At 45.6% G+C, this 12,342-nt stretch overlaps 1 protein-coding gene across 1 annotated transcript in view; it reads right to left on the minus strand.

Moving 5' to 3' along the window:
* Positions 1-12,342, minus strand: part of LOC112215237 (serine/threonine-protein kinase WNK1) — a gene marked incomplete at its 3' end in the record, with an annotated part of 66,368 nt that overhangs the window by 36,002 nt on the left and 18,024 nt on the right. The window contains exon 2 of the mRNA XM_042299939.1: positions 8,463-9,770. Within this exon, the coding sequence (XP_042155873.1) occupies positions 8,463-9,245 (783 nt within the window). The remainder of the gene's footprint in view (positions 1-8,462; positions 9,771-12,342) is intronic.

The raw sequence follows: 12,342 nt of genomic DNA on the forward strand, positions 1-12,342 counted from the left end.
TCTGGCCTGATGAAACAAAAATAGAACTGTTTGGCCATAATGACCATCATTATGTTTGGAGGAAAAAGGGGGAGGCTTGCAAGCCGAAGAACACCATCCCAACCGTGAAGCACGGGAGGGGCAGCATCATGTTATGGGGGTGCTTTGCTGCAGGAGGGACTGGTGCACTTCACAAAATAGATGGCATCATGAGGAGGGGAAATTATGGGGATATATTGAAGCAACATCTCAAGACACCAGTCAGGAAGTTAAAGCTCGTCGAAAATGGGTCTTCCAAATGGACAATGACCCAAAGCATACTTCCAAAGTTGTGGCAAAATGGCTTAAGGACAACAAAGTCAACATATTGGAGTCGCCATCACAAAGCCCTGACCTCAATCCTATAGAAAATGTGTGGGCAGAACTGAAAAAGCGTGTGCGAGCAAGGAGGCCTAGATACCTGACTCAGTTACACCAGCTCTGTCAGGAGGAATGGGCCAAAATTCACCCAACTTATTGTGGGAAGCTTGTGGAAGGCTACCTGAAACGTTTGACCCAAGTGAAACAATTTAAAGGCAATGCTACCAAATACTAATTGAGTGTATGTAAACTTCTGACCCACTGGGAATGTGATGAAAGAAATAAAAGCTGAAATAAATCATTCTCTCTACTATTATTCTGACATTTCACATTCTTAAAATAAAGTGGTGATCCTAACTGACCTAAGACATTGAATTTTTACTAGGATTAAATGTCAGGAATTGTGAAAAACGGAGTTGAAATGTATTTGGCTACGGTGTATGTAAACGTCCGACTTCCGCAAGGCCCTCCAGTGAGTGGTGTATGGTGCCTGAGGAAGGCACGCAGCATCATCAAGGACCCCACACACCGCAGCCATGAACTCCCTTACCGTCTGGCAGACAGTATCGGAGCAAGAGGTCCGATATCAACAAGCTCAGAGACAGTTTCTATCTACAAGCCATCAGACCGCTGAACACATTAACTGGACTGACCACCTGCATTGACTTGCCACCCCATAAAGGGTTACTTCGGGATTTTGCCAATGAGGCACTTTATCTACTTCCCCAGAGTCAGATGATATGTGGATACCATTTTTCTGTCTCTGTATCCAGTATGGAAATGGTATCCATGAGTTCATTTGACTCTGGGGAATTAAATAAAGAGCTTCAATGGCAAAATCCCGAAGTATCCCTTTAAGGGGTGGCAAGTCAATACAGGTGGTCAGTCCAGTTCAAGTGTTCAGCAATTAAATAATTGCCAAAATCCCAAGTATCCCTTTAAGGGGTGGCAAGTCAATACAGGTGGTCAGTCAAGTTCAAGTGTTCAGCAATTAAATAATTGCCAAAATCCCAAAGTATCCATTAACACACACATCTACTGCTGCTACCATATTCTTATTTATTATTGCTAAATACTGCAACATTTTCACACTTGCCACTCAATCCACCCTACCCCAAAACATGTGTAAATAATAAACTATTCAGCAACAAAGGTTAAAGGCTAACAAAATGAACCACCAAAACTTGTATTGACTGTATGTCTCTTTAGTGTGAACTACCGGTTGTCTCTGAACCAGTCAACCCCTAAATGGTAGTCCTATGGGATTATCATGACAATGATCTTTGAATCCTACAGCGTAATCCAGTATAACCCAATAGTGTCTCCTCTCCCCTTCAGAGGGTCTGCCTGACTGAACACACATGATAACACCGCCTGTACTGGAACTAACAAGGGGTTTCGGACCTTGTTTCTCCCGACCGGACTACTATGGCCCTTTCCCCCTGAACTGACTACTATGGCCCTTTTCCCTCGACTGGACTACTATGGCCCTTTCCCCCTGACCGGACTACTATGGCCCTTTCCCCCTGACCAGGCTACAATGGCCCTTTTAGATTAAAAATTAATATGTGAAGTAAATCTGCCTTTCTTCCACATCAGATTGACACTTTTCTGTGCTATTATATTATCTTGTTGTGGTTGTTTGACCTTTGATCTTTGTCTTTAATCCAATAGAGTGTCTCCTCTCCCCGCAGGGTCTGAGCTGAGTGAACACATGATAATGCCACCTTTAACTAACCTTGTTGTCCCTAATCTAAAGCACCCAAAATTCAATCTCGATTAGAGAGTCTGTCACAGAAATACCATGTTTCCCCCAACTGGAGCCTTGGATGGTGTGTGTATGCATGTGTGTGTGTGTTTGTGTATGCATGTGTGTTTGTGTATGCATGTGTGTTTGTGTATGCATGTGTGAGCTCTATGTGTGGGTATGTGTATGTGTGTGTGTATGTGTGTGTGTGTGTGTGTGTGTGTGTGTGTGTGTGTGTGTGTGTGTGTGTGTGTGTGTGTGTGTGTGTGTGTGTGTGTGTGTGTGTGTGTGTGTGTGTGTGTTCGAGAGAGAAAGAGAGAAAGAGAGAGAGAGCATTAGCACCTCTGTGTGTGGACATGACATAAATACTAAGGTGAATCCTCAGGAGGCCAGGCTTCCCTGGCTGGTTGCGGTTTCTAAGAAGACACTTTAAATCACTCCCACATCCCTAACGATTGTCTCATAGCAACCTTTTACTGCGGTAAAGCGTCCCTAAGCAACCTCTTTCTTCAGTAAAGCGAACCTAAAAGCCGTTCCATCTCCTCTCTGGTCGGAACGGAAGATGGTGGAAGCGGATGTTTTGTTTGAAACTGATGGCGTGTCAAGTAGATATAATAGTGAGGAGTAATAGATTCCAGTGTAGAATCCAAATTTACATACGAATTCAGACCCTTACACAGTACTTTGTTGAAGCACCTTTGGCAGTGACTATAGCATAGAGTCTTCTTGGGTATGACGCTACAAGCTTGGCACACCTGTATTTGGGGAGTTTCTCCTATTGTTCTCTGCAGATCTCTTAAGATATGTCAGGTTGGATGGGGAGCGTTGGTGTACAATCTGGGGTTTGGCTGGGCTACTCAAGGACATTCAGAGACTTGTCCCGAAGCCACTCCTGTGTTGTATTGGCTGTGTGCTTAGGGTCATTGTCCTGTTGGAAGGTGAACCTTCGCCCCAGTCTAAGGTCCTGAGTGCTCTGGAGCAGGTTTTCATCAAGGATCTCTCTGTACTCTGCTCCGTTCATCTTTGCCTCAATCCTGACTAGTCTCCCAGTCCCTGCCACTGAAAAACATCCCCACAGCATGATGCTACCACCACCATGCTTCACTGCAGGGATGGTGCCAGGTTTCCTCCAGATGTGACGCTTGCCATTCAGGCCAAAGAGTTCAATATTGGTTTCATCAGACCAGAGAATCTTGTTTCTCCAAGCAAACTGTCATGTGCTTTTTACTGAGGAGTGGCTTCCGTCTGGCCACTCTACCATAACGTCCTGATTGGATGAGTGCTGCAGCGATTGTTGTCTTTCTGGAAGGTTCTCCCATCTCCACAGAGGAACTTTAGAGCTCTGAGTGACCATCGGGTTCTTAGTCACCTCCCTGACCAAGGCCCTTCTCCCCCGATTGCTCAGTTTGGCCGGGCGCCCAGATCTATGAAGAGCCATGGTGGTTCCAAACTTCTTTCATGGAAGAATGATGGAGGCCACTGTGTTCTTGAGGACCTTCAATGCTGCAAAAATGTTTTGGTACCCTTCCCTAGATCTGTACCGCAACACAATCCTGTCTCGGAGCTCTACAGACAATCCCTTCGACCTCATGGCTTGGTTTTTGCTCTGACATGCACTGTCAACTGTGGGACCTTATATAGACAGGTGTGTGCCTTCCCAAATCATGTCCAATCAATTGAATGTACTACAGGTGGACTCCAATCAAGTTGTAGAAACATCTCAAGGATGATCAATGGGAACAGGATGCACCTGAGCTCAATTTCGAGTGTCATAGCAAAGGGTCTGAATACTTAAGTAAATAAGGTATTTCTGTTGTTTTGTTTGAACAAATTTGCAAAAATGTCTAAAAACCTGTGCTGGCTTCATCATTATGGGGTATTGTGTGTAGATTCCTGAGGATTTTAAAAATATTTTTGATTAATTTTAGAATAAGGCTGTAACGTAACAAAATGTGGAAAAAGTCAAGGGGTCTGAATACTTTCCAAAGGCACGGGAGGAATATCATATGCCAGCTGAGGCGAAATGCTGCAATTGTGGTGGCAAACATGCAACGAATTCCTGAAGTGCCCTTTTATGGTGAAGGAGACAGAGGTGACAAGAGTAAGGGCTGTCTAGTGTGTCTCCTAGGTGGAGAAAGTGTGAAGAATTTTCCTCGTTCACTACCCATACAGTAGATGGCAGCATGCACCTAGAAACATTTGTTTGCGGACCATCATAAAACCAGAAAAGAAGAAGACTGGTCGAACCAGTCATACCTGGATAGGTTACTCTCTAGGCTACACTAGCTTTATCCAGCTGTCCCTCGCCTGGCTGTCTGGCTCATTCTAAACACACACACACACACACAGTCACACACTCTTGGACACTGATACATTCCCACACAGCGTGGATTGAGTGGATTTGGGTGGATTGGATGGATTTTGGGGTGGACTGGGTGGATTTTGTTGGATTGGATGGATTTGGGATGGATTGGGTCGATTTGGGGTGGATTGGGTAGACTGGGTGAATTTGGGCTGGATTTGGTGGACTGGGTGGATTTGGGCTAGATTGGGTAAACTGGGTGGATTTGGGCTGGATTGGGTAGACCGAGTGGATTTGGGCTGTATTGGGGTGGATTTGGTGGATTGGGTGGAATAGGTGGTTTGGGTGGATTTGGTGGAATGGGTGGTTTGGGTGGATTTGGGCTGGATTGGGTCAGGCCGGTGTGGGCTCAATGGGCTGACAGGAGAAGAGAGGGTTGGGGTGAGCAAGCCAGTGGGGTGGGTTTTTGGTGTTTCTACCCTAGCCCAGACCGCCATAGACCAGTTAGTTGTGCTGTCTGTGCAAGGTTTTTGGGGTTTCTACCCTAGCCCAGACCACCCCAGACCAGTTAGTTGTGCTGTCTGTGCAGGGTTTTTGGGGTTTCTACCCTAGCCCAGACCACCCCAGACCAGTTAGTTGTGCTGTCTGTGCAGGGTTTTTGTTCCCGCCTGACAGGCACCCACTGTAATTAACTCCCTGGATCACTCTGTATACTCACTCTCGCAGACAAAGAGGGAGGGAGGGAGGGAGGAGAGGGGGAGGGAGGGAAAGAGAGGGCTAGTGAGAGAGGTGTGAGAGTGTGGCACACACACAAATCCAACCATGTGTGTGTGTGTGCATTAGCCAGACTGCCACTCTCTGGGAGTCATGCCATGTTAATCCTCTATTTGGCTCATCAGTCTCTAACTCTCTCTCCATCCCTCCCTTCCTCCCACGCTCTCCCTCTCTCACTTCATCTCTCTCATTTTAAACAGTTTTCATAAGGTGGAAAAGGCCTAGAGTATGTTTGCAAATCCAAGATCAAGAACACTGTTTTCATTACTTGAAATAAGGGCCAATGCAGAGTTCATACAATCATAGTGCAGGTTTCCTTCTCTGGTGGTACAATAAACATGTTACTACCAAAGTAAATGGTACACACTACTACTACTGCCTCAGTAAGTCTCTGGTTGAGGATGTCTGGCTTTCCTAAGTGCTTAGGTATGGTTGGCTGCTGCTGACTGCCTTTGATGGTGTGACCAGTTGGAGTGGTAAGTGATCTAAACCAGAGCGGTCGGTTGGCTGGTGGGACTGATTTACGGTAAGAGCAGAGCTGGTGGTCATAGCTCTACAAGCAGTCTAGTGGTAACACTCGATGTGATTTACGGTAAAAGCAGTAGGGACAGAGCTGAAAGGTGGAAGGATACAGAGGTTGTTATGTGTAGAGCCCCGTGATCTAGTGGTCTAATGGTAACACAGTTCACATAACACAGTTCACATAGCACACATAAATATCTGTCTGTCACCCCAGGAGACGGGACATCAATCCTCCCTACTGGGTCTCCTCTCCTCATTCATCTACCCCTCTACTTCAATACTATCTGAATAAAACATTACAAATATTTGAAAACGCAGTACTGTTATTAAACAGGGAAATCGAGCTAAAGGCTAGAGGGGAGCAATGGAGGTGGTTAGTCTTATAAGCAGTGCTCTAACACAATTGCATTTCAATCCGTTCAATTCAAGAAGTAAACTGAAATTTCAATTCCAAACAATTTGCTTCATTACCCATAGGGCTCTGGTCAAAAGTAGTGCACTACACAAGGAATAGGGTGCCATTTGAGAGAGAGTTTGGACACAGCTGCTATGTAGCATTAGCTCCACAGCCAACTCCGCTAGTCTAACACCTACGTGGTAGACTAGCCCACTAGCCTTTCTACACAGCCGTGGTAGACTAGCCCACTAGCCTTTCTACACAGTCGTGGTAGACTAGCCTACTAGCCTTTCTACACAGTCGTGGTAGACTAGCCTACTAGCCTTTCTACACAGTCGTGGTAGACTAGCCTACTAGCCTTTCCACACAATCGTGGTAGACTAGCCTACTAGCCTTTCCACACAATCGTAGTAGACTAGCCTACTAGCCTTTCTACACAGCCGTGGTAGACTAGCCTACTAGCCTTTCCACACAGCCGTGGTAGACTAGCCCACTAGCCTTTCTACACAGCCGTGGTAGACTAGCCCACTAGCCTTTCTACACAGCCGTGGTAGACTAGCCCACTAGCCTTTCTACACAGTCGTGGTAGACTAGCCTACTAGCCTTTCTACACAGTCGTGGTAGACTAGCCTACTAGCCTTTCCACACAATCGTGGTAGACTAGCCTACTAGCCTTTCCACACAATCGTGGTAGACTAGCCTACTAGCCTTTCTACACAGCCGTGGTAGACTAGCCTACTAGCCTTTCCACACAGCCGTGGTAGACTAGCCTACCAGCCTTTCTACACAGCCGAGGTAGACTAGCCTACAAGCCTTTCCACACAGCCGTGGTAGACTAGCCTACGAGCCTTTTCACACAGTCGTGGTAGACTAGCCTACTAGCCTTTCTACACATCCGAGGTAGACTAGCCTACTAGCCTTTCCACACAATTGTGGTAGACTAGTCTACTAGCCTTTCTACACAATTGTGGTAGACTAGCCTACTAGCCTTTTCACACAGTCGTGGTAGACTAGCCTACTAGCCTTTCACACGGAGTGTACCTACTACTATATCATGCATTTTTCATGTGTTCCTGAGTGCAGCAAAAGTACACCCCCCCCTTTCTCTCTGTCTCTCTGTCTCGCTCTCTTTCTGTTTCCAATGTGCTGCTGTGAGTCTGAATCTCAGACTGAATAGTTAGCAGACAACAGGCTGAGATTATCCCAGGGAAGAGAGAAGCTCCTGAGAAGACTCTTGGGAAGCATTAGGTGTGTGAGTGTGTGTGTGTGTGTGTGTGTGTGTGTGTGTGTGTGTGTGTGTGTGTGTGTGTGTGTGTGTGTGTGTGTGTGTGTGTGTGTGTGTGTGTGTGTGTGTGTGTGTGTGTGTGTGTTTGTGTGCGGGTCCTGGGAAGATTTCAACTGACTTGAAGTCATGCATTATGGTGTGTGTAATTTAATACAAAAGTAATAGCTATAGATTTTCCAAACAGACCAGTAAAATCAGCACAATATATTGTTGCCATTGATTAGTACTACATCCCTACACCTTCCATGCCATTACCTCTAGAGACCACTCACATGTAATTAACATACTTACTCACTGTTGCAATAAACCAGAAATCAAACCGTGGCATACATAAAACTGAGCCAAACCAAACCAAGCTGTACTGATCTGGCCTGCATAAAACTGAGCCGAACCAAACCAAGCTGTACTGATCTGGCCTGCATAAAACTGAGCCGAACCAAACCAAGCTGTACTGAACTGGCATACATAAAACAGAGCCGAGCCAAACCAAGCTGTACTGATCTGGCCTGCATAAAACTGAGCCGAACCAAACCAAGCTGTACTGATCTGGCCTGCATAAAATTGAGCTGAACCAAACCAAGCTGTACTGATCTGGCCTGTATAAAACTGAGCCGAACCAAACCAAGCTGTACTGATCTGGCATACATAAAACTGAGCCGAACCAAACCAGGCTGTACTGATCTGGCCTGCATAAAACTGAGCTGAACCAAACCAAGCTGTACTGATCTGGCCTGTATAAAACTGAGCCGAACCAAACCAAGCTGTACTGATCTGGCATACATAAAACTGAGCCGAGCCAAACCAAGCTGTACTGATCTGGCCTGCATAAAACTGAGCTGAACCAAACCAAGCTGTACTGATCTGGCCTGCATAAAACTGAGCCGAACCAAACCAAGCTGTACTGATCTGGCCTGCAAAAAACTGAGCCGAGCCAAACCAAGCTGTACTGAGCTTGTCTGCATATGCATCCATCATACTTGCTGGAGGCGTGCTGAAAAAAACATATCCAAGGCAGTACAATTTGTTTTGGGTCGGCATAATGTCTGAAAAGTGTCTAGCCTCGAGAGAACTAGAAAGAGAGAGTATTGATCTTTACCTGTAGTTCGCACCAGGCCACCTCCACCCAGGTCTCAGTGTCTAGGCCTTTGTAAACGGTCTTAAAGGCTCCCCTCCCCAGCTCAATGTCAAACTTCAGAAACCTCCCCCCCGGCGAGGTGGCCACGGCCTTCATCTCTGCCTCCTCCTCCTGCTCCCTGTCCCTCTCCTTCCCCGTCTGGGCAGGGGCGGAGGAGGGGGCATCCTTGGCCCCGGGGTCCTGGGTGGTGCTGGGGCTGGATGGGTCATGGTGAGCGGTGTCGTGTCCTAGGGCTGCGGAAGCTGAGGCGGCGGTGGCAGTAGCGGCCTGGGCCCCGGTGAGGGTGAAGACTGAATCCAGGTGGGAGGCGGAGTGGGACACCTCTGGGGGGTCTGCCGCCACCTCGTCCTCCTCCTCGCAGATCTCCACACTTTTCCTGAAGAAACGCTTCTCTCTCCTCAGCCTCGGCCCGTGACCTCCTGACCCTGAAGCCACCACGGTCGCAGCCGGGGATGAGGGTGTGGAGAGAGACATAGGTCTAAACGGAGGTATCTCCTCTTCCTTAACATCTCTGTCCTCCATCTCTCCTCGCCCTCCTCTACTTCCGCCTCCTCTTGGTCCTTCTCCTGTATCCCTACCCTCGGCGGCTCTCCTCTCCTGAGCCTGGGAGGAGGGGAAGTCAGAGGGGGTACTTTGCGTCCTTTCCCTCCTGCCATCCTCCTGCTCCGTCTCCTCCTCTCGCGCTCCATCAGTTTTCTCTGAGGAGTCCTCTGTCCCCGTGGGTTCTCCAGGGTCCGTCGCCATGGGGATGCCCCTCCTGCTCCCCGTCCTCTCCTCCTCCTCCGACCCTCTGGTTCTTGTTCAGTCCCCGTCTCTCCTCTCTTTCTGTGGTCCTCTTCTTACCCACCTTCTAGGTTCTCTGGCTGCTGCTGTTCCAGTGTTGCTGGTGACTACGGGGCTGGGCCCTGCCACTAGAGGCTCCCGTCCTGCTCTCTCCTTTCTTTAGAGTCTTTACAGAGGCATAAAGAGGATGAGCAGCACAGTGCTTCTTATCTCCACTCCGTCCTAGCTTTCTGTCCTTACTTTCTTTCTCTCCATCTCCTAAAGTGCATACCCTTTCCTGTGCACCTTACCAAGGGGACTAAAGTCAATAGACACCTCAATAAAGCCTCGCCTCAGCCAATCTTACTATATACACACGCTGAGGCAGAAGAAAGTGTTTAATGTCTCTGGGAAAGAGAGGGAAGCTGAGGGAAGCTAGGGCCTCTTCCTCCTCTTCTAGATAATCTTCTCTGTCAAAGTCTTAAGGTGAATCTCCTCAGGTAAATCCTGTGAAGAAAACAAACAAACACATTAGTATTCAGCAGGCTAGTATAGAGACATGCGAATAACTTTCCACTGTTCAAGTCATATTCAAATCATTCATTTCCAAGAACACCAGTTTCAGTTTGATGTTTGAGATTGTTTTTGTTTAATGTTCTGGGTATGATGGTGAGGTCAGTGGGGGACTGCACAGAGGGAAGATCTGAGAATAATCAAAGTTCTCAGCTATATCCTGGTACTATATTCCTTTCCACAGTCAGTCCTGTCTGTCAAAGAATGCCTGCTCACAATGTGTAAAATCCTATCAAATCAAATTGTTCTTATTAATGGAGAAATGTTCATACACTCCTCAGAGGAATGATTTCCTCATTTTGAATGTAACTTATTCCTAATAGGACACTTTAAACACTGCCTGGCTAGCACCAATTTATGCTGTTACTCCCAGGCATTTCCCCAGTGTCTGTTCCATCTCAAGCGTTGATTGCCTTCTAAAAAAGGCAATATTCTGCAATGTATTTTCTATTTCTGCAGTTGTTAGTAGCTAGTAGCAAAATGTTATCTTCTAAATTGCTACAATCCTTAATTTGCCAGCCAGCCGATACCGACTGTTTCTTTCAGTTTCAACCCTCATAAGTCTGCTGAAGAAATTATCCAGTAATAGGATGCTGGATAACACAGATGGCATGTTCCATGTTTCCAGTGTTTTTGGGTTCATTCTGAAGACTGTCAGGTGGTTCATTCAATTTGGATTGGCAGGGTAGCCTAGTGGTTAGAGCGTTGGACTAGTAACCGGAAGGTTGCAAGTTCAAACCCCCAAGCTGGCAAGGTACAAATCTGTCGTTCTGCCCCTGAACAGACAGTTAACCCACTGTTCCTAGGCTGTCATTGAAAATAAGAATGTGTTCTTAACTAACTTGCCTGGTAAAATAAAGTTTAAAAAAAATAAGAACAGGCCATGTCAGAACAGGCCATGTCAGAACAGGCCATGCTACAAGCTGCCCATGTATGGTGAGACTTGAGATAATGTAGGCCTACTCTGAGGGAAGGAACCATTAAAATCTGTTAATCAAAAACCCTGATGACAGGGCCAGTTCAACTAAGCAAAGTTTTCTACAGCCCAGCACTCCTAAAAAGTGTTCATACTTCATAGACTTCATAAACTAAGGAATCTGTCATAGCATAATATGAGGTTTGAGGAACTCACTTTGACTTTGTCATCAATCAGAATTTAGTGAGTGTGTTGCAATTTTAGTTGTGTTTGGTGGAGACCAATGGTGGAGACCATTAGTCAATACAGTGGTACTAAATCCTGTTCTGATGATTAAAAATGGATGATTCAGTACTATGGACCATTCATTCCTTCATTATTCATTCATGAGCAGAGGGATGCTCTTAGCGATCTGTCAACTCTTAGCGATATCTGTCAACTCGTACTTGTAGCTACTCTATTACACAGTAACAGCCTTTTCGTCTTGGTAAGCAACTCCAATGTAGATTTGGCCTTGTGTTTTAGGTTATTGCTCTGCTGAAAGGTTATTGTCCTGCTGAATCTGTTGGAAAGCAGACTGAACTATTTTGCTTGTACTTAGCTCTTTTCCGTTACTTTTTATAAATAAAAAAACTCCCTAGTCCTTGCTGATGACAAGCATACCCATAACGTGATGCAGCCACCACCATGCTTGAAAATATGAAGACTGGTACTCCGTGATTTGTTGTATTGGATTTGCCCCAAACATAAAGCTTTGTATTCAGGACATAAAGTTAATTTCTTTGCCACATTTTTTGCAGTTTTACTTTCGTGCATTATTGCAAATAGGATGCATGTTTTGGAATATTTGTATTCTGAACAGGCTTCCTTATTTTTTACTTAGGTTAGTATTGTGGAGTAACGACAATGTTGTTGACCCATCCTCAGTTTTCAATCACAGCCATTAATCTCTGTAACTATTTTAAAGTCACCATTGGCCTCATGGTGTAATCCTTGAGCGGTTTCCTTCCTCTCCTGCAACTGAGTTAGGAAGGACGCCTGTATCTTTCTTGTGACAGGGTGTATTAATACACCGTCCAAAAGCTAAATTCATAACCTCACCATGCTCAAAGGGATATTCAATGTCTGCTTTTTTTTACCCATATACCAATAGGTGCCCTTCGTTGCGAAGCATTGGAAAATGTCCCTGGATCTGTCTTTGAAATTCACTACTCGACCGAGGGAACTTACAGATAATTGTATGTGTGGTGTACAGAGATGAGGTAGTCATTAAAAAATAATTAAAACAGAGTGAGTCCATGAAACTTATTATGTGACTTAAGCACATTTTTATTCCTGAACATATTTAGGTTTGCCATAACAAAAGGGTTGAATACTTTGTTAATACATTTCAGCTTTTTATTTTTTATTAATTTGCACACATTTCGAAGAACATAATTCCACTTTGACAATATGGGGTATTGTGCGAAGGCCAGTGAAACAAAATCTAAATTTAATCAATTTTAAATTCAGGCTGTAACGCAACAAATGAGGAAAAAGTCAAAGGGTGTGAATACATTCTGAAGGCACTGTACATTACTACTTAGACCA

The sequence above is a fragment of the Oncorhynchus tshawytscha genome, linkage group LG16 (genome assembly GCF_018296145.1).
Source record: "Oncorhynchus tshawytscha isolate Ot180627B linkage group LG16, Otsh_v2.0, whole genome shotgun sequence".
Classification (NCBI taxonomy): Eukaryota; Metazoa; Chordata; class Actinopteri; order Salmoniformes; family Salmonidae; genus Oncorhynchus; species Oncorhynchus tshawytscha.